Raw genomic sequence first — 15394 nt, 5'->3', positions numbered from 1 at the left:
GAAAAAGGTAAACGGGTAAAGATCTTATTTAAAGATTTATAAAAATGGATATGGAAATAATTGGACTATTTGGATTTGCTTTGTACTTCGGTCATCTTCATCAAAAAAGAAAAAAACAAATGTAGTGAACATTTAAAGGTCAAAATACACAAATACAATACAAGTCCATCCTCTCTGTCCTTTGCCTGCTCCACTTTTCAGAAAATGTGATCTCAAACAGGCCGTTTGGAGATTTACCCTTCATGACATCACAAAGGGCAGTAACCCCTCCCCCAGGTGGGTGACACTCCCACAGCTAGATGTTTGTTCTGCCCTCTGAGTCTGCCTTCTCACCGTAAACATTAGGGCATGGTGCCAGAAAGCAATGAGCCACCCAAGCATCTTCCAGAGAGGGGGCGTGGTCAGACACAGCTCATTTACATTTAAAGGTACAGACACAGAAACAGCCTGTTCTGAGCAGGGCTGAAATAGAGGGGTTTACAGACATGATCAAATACAGGATCAAAGTGGACAAGACACTTCACAAGAGCTCTGAGACTTATTGAAACTGGTTGAAAGGAGGATAATGTGTGACCTTTAAAAAATTGTGCTTGTGGATCTTTATATTTTTTCTTTCCAAAAACAAAGCTCACCGCACATTTAAAGTTTCATTATTTCCAATAAAACAAAAAAAAGATTATAAAAAGGTCTCTCTCATCTGAACCGAGCCAAATCCTATTTTTATTAAACCAAACCTGCTTGTCAGTCACACCCTGATTTCATTTTTGGTTGATAAGTTTTAGCATTATTTCCTCAGTAGTTGTTGATTTGAACTCACTCTGAGCTTTCTCCCAAACACGATGACTTTTCCTCGTGTCTGCTCCTTCCTGAACCTCCACTCCACCAGGTTCTGTCCGTTCTCTCCCGGCAGCGTCATGTTACGTCGGGCTACAGTCGGGTTAGCAGCACCTAGGAATACAAAACAAAATATGTGTAAGCCAATAAAAATCAAAAGCAATGAAAGTCTCTTTCTGAATGTGCAAAATGAACTGTGAAGTTAGCCTGTGACCTGCAGATTGCTCATTACATTAACATCTTGATGCTTTAAGTCAGTAAATGAAGTGATCTTCTCTTGAACTTTTCAAGCAGTGTTTGACTATCTAGTGTCTGCAGTATGCTGTAGTGTTGCATCTTTAAGCCATCATATTAAACTCTGCAGAGACTCGACACCTGCTTTAGCTGATCATCCATCACTGTGAGTGTGAACATCCCTCCTGTATTTACTGTTAGAAACTTTTATTATTCAGCTGCATGTAAACCTGAACCGTCGGCACTACATCACTGTGCAAGGATGACAAAACGCGGACATAAAAACAAGCAGGGCTCTTTATTATGATGGATCACCTGCAGTTTATACAGCACACTTCAACTCTCTGTGTGCTCATTTTTATGTATTTTACTGATTTGATTTGTGCCGCGATGAATGCAAACTAGGAAGTAGAAACAGTGTGACATATTGAAGTGTTAAACGCATCTGTTGTTTTTAACAAGCAGCAAAAAACAAAAAGGTAAATAAAGATTTGAACAAGATTGCCACGATGCAGATATCTGACGCTTCACACTTACTGCACAGCACAAATAAAGACAATTTAAGAATAGCAGAACTCCTTTGATCCGTCATGGTTTACAGTATGCAGTCAGGGTAATATGCTCCACAGTGTTCACCTGCGAGTATATGAGGCTCGGTCTGGTAGTGCGAGTCCATCCCGTTGGCGTAGATGACCCTCAGCGAGTGGTCGTTCCCCACCTGGTAGCTGTTACGCAGCTGGTCTGTGTGAGGGAAACAGAGAGACGATTATCAACATTTAACCACGACTTTAATTCACTTTTCTCCTGTGGTGCAAATGTCAAGAAACTGTGTAACTGACCCGAGGTTAAAGGAGAGAAAACGACAAAGAGAGGGGGGGGGAGGAAGGGTGAGCGAGTGGGGAGGTGAAGGGATGACTGTTAGGAGAGAAAACAGAACAATTAATTTTTCTGTTCGCTGTTTGAAGCTGCTAATGGAGCACGGAGCAGGTATTAACGTCCCCCAGCCTCTTTTAATGAGGTTCCCCTCGACCTCTTGCAGACTGATGGTCGTGTGTGAGTGTAAGAGAGAGAGAGAGAGAGCGAGAGAGAGAGAGAGAGAGAGAGAGAGAGAGAGCGAGAGAGAGAGAGAGAGAGAGAGAGAGGGAGAGAGGGAGGGAGGGAGGGTAATTCAAATTAAATTAGTTCACTGGTGGCAGTTGTTATTTAACAGACTCATGGTGTTTTATGTAATTGCAGCTTTTCATCTTTTATAACATGTTTTCACTGAAATGCATCATGAAGAATATTTAATTAATCTTTACCTTTTTTTATACGGACCACAAATCCTTTTCTTTTCAAAACGTCTTTTCACAAATGTTTTATTCCCTGTAAAAGCTACCTTATTTGTTTATGTTTTTTATGTGTTTTATGTACAGTAGGTGGCAAAATAAAGCATTGGTCAGCCAAAGTAGTAAGTATAAATCATTTGAGGTGAAAAATTCTAAGTTTGTCCAATCTGCAAACACTTACTACTGTACTGTACTGTTTTATGTTGACTTTGGTGGTTTTATATTGAGTGGTGGATTTTTATGGAGTCCATAAAGAAATGAAAAGTGTGAGTTTGTAAATAGAATTTCAGATAGACTCTGTATTATCATTGTTTAAAGGAAGTGAAAAAAAATGTAAATGTAAAAGTAAACATCAAGGGAACAACCTAAAATATAACAAATTACATGAAGAATTTATGTAATCTTTAATGTAATTCATGGACTTTTTTTAATGAATGAATAATAAATTATTATCAATTAAAACGATTAGCTGTAAAAATAAATTACCAAGTGTTTTCATATTTTTTTGTTTGTTTCTTTTCACTTCTTTTTGTCCTACACTCAAAATATTTCACAACTCTTTAACCATTGTATTATTGTATTAGTTGTGTATCACATTTATTAGCTGTATTATTTTCTATAATAATGAACACGTGTTTTTGGCCTCCCTGGGACTCCGTAGCCTGGCTGTAGGTGCGGGTCCCTGACTGACTTTAACAGATCAGTTTTCCTGAACAAAATGACATTTAGTAGAAAATGTTTTAAATACTTTATAAGCTCCGGCCCATGAGATCGCACTGACGTTAATATTTATAGTTTCTGTTCTTGTAAAATATTATTCATCTCAGAGTTTCAAACACCTTTCCCAGGTCACATGAAGCACTCACCATCAGAGCGACAGAACGCTGAGGTTGAGTTTGCTTGTTTTCCGTTTCTGTGCTAAACTTTCACATAATATGATGTCACAGAACGGAGCAGCAGGCTGGTGATGGCGATTGCGAGGACGTAAAAAACGCTGAATAATGTACATGAACTGATGGAGAGAAATGCTGCACTTGTCGATGGCTTTGAATAACTTATTACGTTTCAATCAATACCGCGTTGCTGTGAGGGAGACTGTGCTCTGTTTGCTCTCCGCTCGGGGAACACTGAGTGCGCTAGGAAACAAATCAGTGTTGGCCACTCGAGGCCGCGTTCCAACCGGCTCATTAGTTCACATTAAACAAGGGCAGCGGGGCTAAATGATTGTTTTCCCTCGGTGTTGATGCTGAATGTCTCCGGCGGTGAAACGAGCATTTTTTGTTCCTGGCATCGAACCTCATAATAAACTTGATGAATCCATAACTCAGTACGTCCTCTCAGGTCGGATTTAAAAGGACATAAAGAACTTTTAAACTTTACAACTTGTTTCTGTCCTCAGGCTGCTGCAGCGATTAACTCATTTAAAATAACTCACAGGAACACAACAGAAATCGAAGCAGAACGTTAAAGATTATATCTTAGTTTGCCACTTTATGAAAAAAACATTTTGAAATGTACAAAAATTCAACGAGACGTAAGTCTTAGCCAGCATGACCTTTCTTTGTGTCGCATCATTTCAAGTCCTCCGTGAGTATGTGTGAAGAAAGGTTTACCAGGGTCATGTTTCCTCAATACTTCCTCCATACTTTCTGTTGCAACTCGCCCACTGAGTGAAAAAACAAATCATGTATTCGCTTCACTTGGTGTGAGACTTTTTTTCCCTTTTTTAAAAAAATACAGTTTTCGATTCAACCTCATGCTACTTCCATTTCTATGAAGCACTTTTTATTTGCTCTCTTTGCCATAGTAATATTAATGTGGTCTTTAAAGGGATGTGTTGTGACCACATGATTGGTTGGAGGCGTTTCTGAATGCAAGTTCACGAGCATGCTGGTTAAGAACAAGTTGGATTTATCAACACTGATTATAAAGATGTGCGTATGACCTCCGTCCGCATGTTTGATGAAATTCAGATTTTTTTTTGATACATTTTATTCGTAACACAGAATATAAAACATTTTCTACGCACTGTTGATAAAAGACTGCACAGGCCAGTTCTTCTTTGTTTTCAATAAAAAATGACATTAATGTTAAAGTGTGGGTAGACATCTTTTGTTCCAGTGATCATATCTCCCAGTATGATATCACAGACTGAATAAATAATGGATCATAAAATGGGGCCTAATAGGGATTCTCTGGTTTTTGAAGTAAGCCTTAAGTGGACACTTGAGGAAGTGCAGTGTTTTGTACTTTGGCTGCATTTTCTCTCCTCCTCCCTCTGTCTCTCACACACTCCTTACCCTGCACTAGAGTGTAGAACGAGTCTATTGATGACAGGTTGGTTGTTATGGAAACGTCCTCATCCCTCCCTGACGTCTCGATGTCCACGGCAACGGCCCCTGATGACATGTCGCCGTGGAGATTGGTGACCACGCCGGTGGGGAAGGTCACGTTAGTCAGCCGGCCCTCGCTGTCGTAGCTGCGGGGAGGCAGACAGTGATGTTAGCTGCTATAAATGTGCTGTAAAGAGAATTACTTAAAATAATGTGCCTCAATCTACATAACACACACAACCACATACACGCGCACACACACACACACCCACACACAACCACATACACACACACACACACACACACACACACACACACACACAAACACACAACCACATGCACACACACACACACACACACGCACATACACACACACACATACGCACGCACGCACGCACACACGCACACACGCACACACAGAGCACGTGTCATGTGTTGTCCTGCTCACTCGTAGAACGTGGTCCAGCCGATCTGGATGCTCTTGGTGGCCAGCAAGCCGCTGTTGCCGTGGTAACTAAACAAGACCAGCTCCTGACCCTGAGCAGTTAGAGTCTTCAGACCTCCGTTTGTCCCAATGGTCAGCCATATGACCTAAAGACACACACACACACGGCGGTGTTACACAGAAAGAACTAACTACAAATATGAGCATCATTTGGAAAATTTTCTTTTTTTTAAAAGGACTGAAGTTTAAATTAAAGTGGAAAAACAATCACTGCTTTATTAGCAAGCTGAATAAAAAATAACATTGTAAATAAGTTAAAAATGTATAATTTTAGTTTTTTTTCGAAATGAATTTTGTTAGTTTTCTTAATTTACTTTGTACTGTTATTTAATTAATTAATAAGTTTGTATAATTGTATTTATTTCTGTATTTTTTTATTAAATTTTAGCCATTTAATTTTGTATTAATTAATTCATCTTTTTAAATATAAATAGTTTATCTATCCATTTTTCATATTTCAGTTTTTCTTATTTCTGTCTCATTTGTAAAGTTTTTATTTTTATGATTTTGATTCACTTCTATGCTGCACGGTGACTCAGTGGTTAGCTGTGTTGGCTCACAGAGAGATGGTTCCTGGTTCGAATCCCCTTCTCTATAGAGTTTGCCTGTTCCCCCCATGCATGCGTGGATTCTCTGGGTACTCCGGCTTCCTCCCACAGTCCAGAGACATGCCCGTTAGGTTAGTTGGTGACTCTGAATTGTCTGTAGGTGTGAATGTGAGTGTGCCTGGTTGTCTGTCTCTATATGTCTGCCCTGTGATTGACCGGTGAACAGTCCAGGGTGAACCCCGCCTCACGCCCAAAGACAGCTAGGATAGGCTCCAGCCTTCCCAACCCCAAACGGGAAAAGCGGTAAAGATCATCAATGGATGGTTTCAATTAATTTGTTATTTTATTATAATGTAATGTTTTATATTATTTATATTCTATTCTATTCTTTATGACCTACTTACATCTCATCTTATAGAATATGTATTTAAAAATGTGTCGTGGTGTGAAGACAAAAGGATGAAGGTTTATTCCGTCAGGTGAAGTTCTGATGGATGGCGACAGACTAGTCTCACCTGGTTGTCAGGGGCGACCACACGCACAGGCATCCTATTTGTGTCCCTACGGATGCGGAGGGTGTTCCCGCTGCTGTCTGTCACCGCGGTAACGTCCTCCTCGTTGCTGAGAATGATGGAGGGTGGGAGGAAAAATGACAAAGTGAAAATTAGCTTTGTTTTGACAAGAAGGAAAACAAAGAGTCCAGAGATGAGGTTTTTATTATGAAAAAGTGTGTTCCCTCACTCACTCTCACACACGCACGCACGCACGCACGCACGCACGCACGCACACACACACACACACACGCACACTTACCTGTAGCTGAAGTTGTATTTGTAGTCTCCAGTGACCAGCGACATGGTGAACTGATGAGTCCCGTTCAGATCGAACACGTAGAGCTCCTGAGAGGCTGGAGAGGCGACTTCATACGAGCTGGGACCAGAAGCCAGAGAGCCTGAAGAAACATACACAGAGACTTATTTCAGTTTCATTTCTTATTTTATCTGTATTATGATTTCCCTCCTTCTTTTTATTAAGCTCAAACAGTCTCTCCCCAGCTCATGAATTTCCATACAAATACAGAAAATGATACTCAAAATTGTGTTTGATCACTGTCCACTTTGTTATTATTATCTGTTCCCCTGGATGCAAAAGAACATGCAACCTGGGGTTAAGTGCCTTGCCCAAGGACACATCAGACCACTGAGCCACAGCCAGGTAAATATGTCAGAGTAAAAAGTGAAGTGTGAGTTTTGTTACAGAGACGCAGTCAGCGTTCTTTGTCTTCTAAATATGAGTTGGTGTGAGTTCAGAATCAGAATCAGCTTTATTGGCCAGGTATGCTTAAACACACAAGGAATTTTACTTCTGTAAACTTTGTGAATAAGTAACTGAAACGCAGGGTAAGGAACAACACAGCTTGTGTTTTATGTCATATTTTTGCTTTCTAAACACGGGAACAAATCAGTGCCCTCTTTGTGTGTGTGTGTGTGTGTGTGTGTGTGTGTGTGTGTGCGCGTGTATGTGGTTGTGTAGTATATACACACCAGTAGGCGGCATGTTGCGTCGTATGGCTCGTATCCGGATGTTTCCAAGATCTGCGACGTACAGAGTCCCGTCAGGGGACACGACCAGAGAGGACGGACAGTTGAGCCGCGCGTCTTTAGCGTAGCCGTCTCCGGTTTGGTAGCAGTCACAGTTAGCATCATTCTGCAGGACAGAAGAAGAAGTGAGAGGAGGAGAACAACACCTTCGTTTCGTTTGGTCAGTAAAGCTTTGTTATTTTAGAGAATAGATCATAAAATGTGGACAGAGCCTCTGGGTTTGAAAGTAGAGCTAATGTAGAAGTGTCTTAAACGTGCATTCTTTCAAAAGGCCAGTAGGGGGCGACTTCATTGGCTCACTTTTTCTACTAGTCCCTTGATTATTCCCTCAGTAAACATTTTCCCAATTGAATTTATAATCCCAATCTGTAGTTTCATTTAGTAACTGAAGGTCCCATTTAGAGTCAGAGACCAGAAGGATGGGAGGAGTTAGGGCGGAGCTACCTGTGATTGACAAATTGCTGCACTAAAAATACCTTGACTTAAAAATTGGTTTTCTTAAAGAACTGGCTTTTGGCTGTTGTGTTAACAAGCCTGTTTTTTGCTTGCCAAAATGATCACCCTCTACACTATCGTAGTTAGTGTGAAGTATGGATGCTACTTGCTAAACAACCTTTGCTCAAGTTGGTAACTTGGCATTCGCTTACTATTCTTTGCTCTACAGCTTCTCAGTTTGATACAACTTTGTTTCTCCCATTCTCACTCCGAAACAGAAATCAAAACAAGCGGGAGACGGCTGAAATTCAAATCATGTTAGCCCGCTACCCAAAAGATGATCCCACATTCGCTCAGCATAAAGTCAGAGTTTTGAATGGTGTAGTTTGCGAGCTAATGGACTCAATAATAACACATTGACAATAACATAAATGATCAGATGAATTAAGATACTGAAGAAGCACAGGGAGGACTGATAAAGACAGCTGCGGTGTCGTACCTTGCAGTCACATTCAGAGGGCGCTCCAGCTAGATGTGTTATTTCTCCATCAGTAGAAACCTGAAACAGACATATTTCTGAAGTGAAAATCAGAAACCTGCTTTCTTCTTCGCAGTAAAAGAAAAAGACACTAAAAGCTTTCAGTTGAATCATTTAAATTGTGCGTCTGTGTCTCGGGTCCTTGTGTTTACTTGAATCTGATGTGGAATTATTACTTTGTCTTATCTTAGTGAACTGTCAGCTCAGAACGAGGGGAAAATGTTCAACACAAATATCGGAAACTGTGGTACATAAATGTTGAATAAAAAAACGTCTACCTGTCGAATGCGATGCAGCTTCTTCTCGTCCGTCTCTGCGATGTAGAGGACGCCGCTGTAGGACAGAGCGATGGCTGTAGCTCCCTCTAACATGGTCTGCACGGCTCTCTTCCCCATCGTGTACTCGATACCAGGGACCTGACAGTGCATGGGACGCCCTGCCACGATACGCACCTGAACACACACACACAAGGATGGATGATAAAACACAGTGGGCCCATCGACTACATTCAGCAAGAAAAGCGGCGCACAATCTAGGCTATAGGCGAGGCGCGGGACATAACAGGTTGGATTACGTGGCTTGAACATACATAGGTTTGTTTTGGGCACAAAGTGAATCCAACTAATCCGAGTGTCAGCTCTCATTTGCTCTAAGAGACAGGTGTGCCTATACACCTTGCTATTAACAACAGTTTTAAAACTTTATTCTTAAAAAGACTCAGACTGGCATATCGAGAGGCAGCAGGTCCTTGTTTTCTAATGTAACCAGTGCAGCCTCATGCCAACAAAATTTACAAACATAGGAAGGATGAAAAAGCTTGTCATCTCTCAGCCCCCTGCACCTTAAAAACTCAGTTTGTAGTATATCAGTATCCTTTACACTCTATATATTTCACAGAGGAGTAGGAGTGCTGCTGTGTGCTGTGTGTGTGTAGCATGATGAATGAAGATGCGCTGTTAACGCACCTATGTGCAAGACAATTGCTTCATACCCCTGTGTGCAGACTTGCAACACTGTATATAGTAATATCACAAACAAAGAGTATGTTAAAGGGTGATACCTGTCTGTTTTCAGTGATCTGCAGCACTACGTTGTTGTCCAGAACGTAGATGGAGTTGTCCATGGGGTTGATGGCAAGGTCTGTGGGCCACTCCAAACGGACCTGCATGCAGAGAGGAGGAAGAGGAGGAGGGGAGACGTTCACTCACATGCCAATCTGATTCTGTACTGGTTCATATTTGATTATTAAATAATTCTCTTCAGTATTAATTCTGCCATGTGTAGGAGACATACAGATGATAGAAATGTTGACAGACCTCAGTATAACAGAACAACTAAATAACAACAAACAGACATATCAAACAAAATACTATTAAAAAGGAAGACAATGGTCACATCCATGTTCCAGCAGTCCTGTTCAAAGTATTACTCCTGACAGAGTTCATGCTGTGATTGTTTTTCGGTGTGTTTGTGACCGGACTTTGTGGGTCGATGAGATGGTTCAGAGAGAGTTCAGCAACCTGACATCTTGGTGAACTACTGTTTTGTTCCCGTTGGATAATATTGATTTAAATATGGATTTCTTTTTTTTTTTTTTACAAAAACTCTGCAAACTGATTCAGTTTAAGGGACCTCTGATTTGACAGAATTTGTGCTCAGGGCCTGAAATTCGCAGGCAAAACTTGAGAGAAAAGAGAAAAACAGGAAGAGTGAGCACTGGAGAGAAATTTTTAATGGCCGGTTAGACTTGACCAACTGACCTTTGAGTGCTACTTTATGTTACAACAGCAGATCACTGAGAGGGCATTAGAGGAAAAAGAAAAGTTTAAAATCTACCCTGAGATGGACAGAAATATTTCAGATCAGACAAACTGAAATGTATAGCCCCTGATCCCATGCTGCTAGTATGAGCATACCACAAATAAATCCTTTTCAGAATTTAAAGCTAAATATCGACAGATATAAATGAACACATTTAGGGAAAAAATGTTCTAAAATAACTCAAGAGAAAACAAGTCAAACAAATTGTCTTTGTATGTTGACTGAAAACATTCACTTTGACATTGTTAATGGAAAGCTTGACAAACGATGACAGTCAGGGTGGATCTACATGTATGTAGCGTGTTTAGCTTCTCCTAGCATGTTACCTGACGTATGTGCATGCTGGTATCGCACGTCAGTGGTCTTGCAGAGGTTAAGTCGTTGCTGCCGAGCATGGTGGAGATGATTCCGTTACGATCCACCTTCCTGATCATCGTCCCGTCCACGAAATAGATCAGACCGTTTCTGTCCACTGCGATCCCTGAAACAGAAACACACCATTCAGTTGATCTATACAGCCTTCCAGTCTGACAGCTCTCAGCAGCTGTAGCCTTTGACCTGATGGACTCATCATGTATGATGTCAATCCTTCGGTGAAGGTGCTGTTAGTGTGTTTGCTCCATCATCTTGGTCTGAGTTGCAGCCTCAGCTTAATCTAGAACATTTAGTTCTTGGATGATTTTAAAACATGGAGAAGTAATCATTTGACCACGTATGCACATGTTTCTCTGCTAAACGCTTCTGACTTGTTGAATGATCTTATACGGTTTTTTTTTCAGTCCTTTGTTCTGTCGGAAACTTTTTGCTGTCTTGGTCAGGGCTCTCTTGAAGAAGAGATCTTATATCTCGTCTTATATCTTAAGGATGATCATCACGAAGCCCATTAAGTCCCATAAGGTGATGATTCTTTATAAAGTATGTTCTATATTTAAATAAGAATGAACCAAGCTGTGAACTAAGATCCATACGGAGTCGTGTAAGAGCCTGTGAAGTCATGTGCTACATGAGATGTGAAGCGCTGCTGAGATGCTAAATGCTTTGTCTGCTTTTCAGCACAGTGGGTGAGATATTGTGATATGTTGTTCTCTGACCTTGCATGCCTGAACACACACTCAGAAAGCTTCAAAATTAATTCTGTAATTGAAACATCGGCTGACTTGACATTTTATTCCCCCTCCAGCAGGAAAAATAATTATAACTTTAACAGGATAAACGTTTGTGTCGTCCTGCACTAACCCTCTGCAGACAGACGTCCCAGCAGAGCTTCAGTGTCCCTGTGGTTCCACGTCACTTTCTGTTTTTTAACATTTTCTTAACACGGTAACAAATTGTGTCGTCTCTGTCCGAGCTTATTTAAGGTCTTTATGATGGCCTGTTGTTTCCTTTAGGTACACCAATGAGTCCTGTTGCTCACACCACAAAAGATGTGCTGCAATATGCACAACATTCTCTCCGCAATAAAAATGGCCGAAAAATTTAGCCCTCTGCTTCAGACTGTACCGCAGTAAACATTGACGACCATTCAGCTCTTTGCTTAGGGCTGACCACATTAAACATGGCTGACCATTCAGCTCTCTGCTTCAGGCTGTACCGCAGTAAACATGGCCGACCGTTCAGCCCTCTGCGTCAGGCAGTACAACAGTAAACATGGCCGACCATTCGGCTCTCTGCTTCAGGCTGTACCGCAGTAAACATGGCCGACCATTCAGCTCCCTGCTTCAGGCTGTACCGCAGTAAACATGGCCGACCATTCGGCTCCCTGCTTCAGGCTGTACCGCAGTAAACATGGCCGACCATTCGGCTCCCTGCTTCAGGCTGTACCGCAGTAAACATGGCCGACCATTCGGCTCCCTGCTTCAGGCTGTACCGCAGTAAACATGGCCGACCATTCGGCTCTCTGCTTCAGGCTGTACCGCAGTAAACATGGCCGACCATTCGGCTCCCTGCTTCAGGCTGTACCGCAGTAAACATGGCCGACCATTCAGCTCCCTGCTTCAGGCTGTACCGCAGTAAACATGGCCGACCATTAGGCTCCCTGCTGTAGGCTGTACCACAGTAAACATGGCCGACCATTCGGCTCCCTGCTTCAGGCTGTACCGCAGTAAACATGGCCGACCATTCGGCTCTCTGCTTCAGGCTGTACCGCAGTAAACATGGCCGACCATTCGGCTCCCTGCTTCAGGCTGTACCGCAGTAAACATGGCCGACCATTCGGCTCCCTGCTTCAGGCTGTACCGCAGTAAACATGGCCGACCATTCGGCTCTCTGCTTCAGGCTGTACCGCAGTAAACATGGCCGACCATTCGGCTCTCTGCTTCAGGCTGTACCGCAGTAAACATGGCCGACCATTCGGCTCCCTGCTTCAGGCTGTACCGCAGTAAACATGGCCGACCATTCAGCTCCCTGCTTCAGGCTGTACCGCAGTAAACATGGCCGACCATTAGGCTCCCTGCTGTAGGCTGTACCACAGAAAACATGGCTGACCATTAGGCTCCCTGCTGTAGGCTGTACCACAGTAAACATGGCCGACCATTAGGCTCCCTGCTGTAGGCTGTACCACAGTCAGACTCTTAGGCTATTTAAAGAAACTCCAAGCTTGTTAAAATTTTAAGATTGCAAACAAAGGAAATTATAACTTAATGGTCTACTTTTTGTATCTTAATCAAGTGACCACGGTATAATGCCCTGTGAGCTATCATTCATTTTCAGATTGTTAATGTGGAGGCAAGAACAGGCCTGCTGGGCATTAGCCCTTACCTTTTAACCACATGTTTTATGGAAACTTTTGCACCAGCTATTATAACAAAAAATGTCAGCTGAGTCTTGAATAATAACATTTCTGCTATCTGCACAACGTGCTCAACAATCTGCGTGATTAGATGTGTTGAGTCAGTGCAGTTTGTTGGTTAAAGCAGAAACACAACGGGCAAAATCAGTTGTAAGAACTGATCTTATAGAAATATTTCTGCACTTTCCAGTTTGTGCACTTCCTTGTGACACTTGAGCACAGCTCTGAGGCCTTACCAACACAAGAAGGATGACTTTTCAAGAAAGAGAAGCTGATGAAATGCATTCACTCCTCTTTCTTTTTGGACCAAATGTATGTGTGTGTGGGCCGGTTAGGACCAGTTTCTCACCATTAAACACGACAAGTACAGGCCGAGGTTTGAGTTGGTGTGAGGTCAAATTTTGTGCGTGTCCACACTTAGTTTTGACAATCCTCCTTGGTGACTGCTGTTATGAAACAGACCTGAATAATACAGATACTAGTGCGTTTGTTTGTGTTGTATGCACCTTTCGGTCCTAGCAGCTGTGCCTCTGTAGCTTTTCTTCCATCTCCACATCGAGCTTCATCAAACGGAGGACACTGTTCACCTGTACCGGCCACCACTTCACCATTACCTGGACAAACACAAAGATCATGGATTTATTGATTTAAGGGCACAAAAATGAACAAATAAAGAAAGTGCTGATTGTTCATCCTTCACAACATGCAGGGTTACCGAGGAGAAGCAGTGTTTGCTTACTGATGAGGTCTTTGGCACCGCTGAGCATCTTGGGTCGGTAGATTCGGCGTGAATTTGTGTCGGATACATAAAGCTGTCCGGTCACGGGGTCAGTGGCGAGGTAGTAACGATGAGCAGGATTGTTGCTGTGAAATGAAGAGGGGAAAAACCTGTTTTGATGTCATGCATATAAATGATTGCTGAAATTAACATGTAAAGAGGAACACACAGCTTTAGCACAGACTCAATCACGTACATGTTGGTGCAAGTTCACCGCCGGCCAAAGTTTGGCTTTAAAGAACATGGCATGTAAACTTATGTTTTAAGGACTGAATCACTTAAAGTTTAAGAATTTCTCAAATAAATATCATGTTATTTGGCAGCTGTAAAAAAAAGGCTTTAATAGCTGAAATGTAATCCTTCGGGGAAATACAGATTGTTAGATTGATTTCTTCAACGTAACCAGACTCCATTCACAAAAACAGTAATTTTACCTTGCAGAACAAATGAATCATTAGGACACAGGAGGTGTAAGCTAATGCTACTTCTGAATATCTGCGTTTTTTTTGTTTGAGTGTTATAAGGATGGTTCACGTCCAAAACAACTATTTTGTATCACATAAAAAACCTAACGTATTGAGGCAGCAACTCTTGTGTTGTGTGAGTAAAAATCCTGTTTTTGTCAGGAGTCTGGTTACTTTGTGAACTCAATCTAAGTTACTATCTGAGCTAAGAAGTTTTAGTCTTTTGATTTAGGATTAACAAACAGCCGTTACAGCTCGTATCACAGCTGCTGGTTGAAGCAATCTACTGGAGCTGCTAAATATTTAGCCATTAAGACCCCACATTATGTGAAAATAAGGTCCAGGTTAACCTGAGTTTCTCTTTAATGACACAAACTGCCTTTAGCGGTCTTATTAAAACGACTCAAAATCGTCCATTGAAATAATCATCAACAGAACAGATTTACAATCTGCTTCAAGTGTTATTATGAAAGTGAAATAGAGAAGAGCTGATGATAATGAAGAAGTAATGAACAAAAGGAAGGTTGATGAGGTGATAGTTGAGAGAGTGGTGTTAATTTACTGCCAGAGGAGTACCTGAGTGTGAGATACAGAGTGTGTGAGAGTCTATTTCTGTGTTTTCGCTCTCCTCTTCTCTAGATTTCAGTTCAGGTGTGATACATGTTAAAAAGTCTGCATGCATGTCACTCCGAACACAGAACTGTGTGGGCGCCGTCAACTCCTTTGACACACTGTTAATGATGTCTACCACACTGTCATGTAAAAGTCCACCACGCACACACGCAAAGCAAGCTATCAGCATCGCACACGGATGCATCGTCTGGTTCGGCCTCTGGCTACGAGTCTCCGGGTTCATGATCTTCAGAAGATCACAGGTTAACAAATGAGAAAGCTTTAAATAGACTGACTTTGTTGTCTCTGCTTTCATTCAAGTTTTTTTTCAGAGTGTTCAAATCCCTCACATGATTACACAGATACAGCACTGAGGAAGAAGGACAGATACTTGTAAGTAGAGGTACTGATTAAACTTGCTTCCTTCAGTAAAGATGTTCCAGCGGCGGCTCTGACATGTCCTCACAGTGTCAAGGTAAAAATAGTCCTGTCTCTGAAGGACGTTTCTAGCAGCTGTTTGCAGCAAAGCTTACTGAAGCTCACGTCATAGTTGCAGATTATCAAACTAAATCATT

General features: G+C 41.8%; 1 protein-coding gene across 5 annotated transcripts in view; it reads right to left on the bottom strand.

The window, feature by feature from the left end:
* LOC109986898 (teneurin-3) overlaps positions 1 to 15394 on the bottom strand; it is a 319906-nt gene that overhangs the window by 20181 nt on the left and 284331 nt on the right. For all 5 annotated transcript variants that reach the window (XM_065954775.1, XM_065954777.1, XM_065954784.1 and 2 more), the window contains 13 exons: positions 13705 to 13829; positions 13472 to 13579; positions 10504 to 10658; positions 9417 to 9518; positions 8635 to 8808; positions 8318 to 8377; positions 7327 to 7489; positions 6596 to 6734; positions 6298 to 6403; positions 5178 to 5320; positions 4697 to 4875; positions 1705 to 1809; positions 818 to 948 (listed from right to left, as the gene is read on the bottom strand). In XM_065954775.1, the coding sequence (XP_065810847.1) occupies positions 818 to 948; positions 1705 to 1809; positions 4697 to 4875; positions 5178 to 5320; positions 6298 to 6403; positions 6596 to 6734; positions 7327 to 7489; positions 8318 to 8377; positions 8635 to 8808; positions 9417 to 9518; positions 10504 to 10658; positions 13472 to 13579; positions 13705 to 13829 (1690 nt within the window). The remainder of the gene's footprint in view (positions 1 to 817; positions 949 to 1704; positions 1810 to 4696; positions 4876 to 5177; positions 5321 to 6297; positions 6404 to 6595; positions 6735 to 7326; positions 7490 to 8317; positions 8378 to 8634; positions 8809 to 9416; positions 9519 to 10503; positions 10659 to 13471; positions 13580 to 13704; positions 13830 to 15394) is intronic.

This window comes from Labrus bergylta, chromosome 1 (genome assembly GCF_963930695.1).
Source record: "Labrus bergylta chromosome 1, fLabBer1.1, whole genome shotgun sequence".
Classification (NCBI taxonomy): domain Eukaryota; kingdom Metazoa; phylum Chordata; class Actinopteri; order Labriformes; family Labridae; genus Labrus; species Labrus bergylta.
This window is presented reverse-complemented; position numbering and strand designations above follow the sequence as displayed.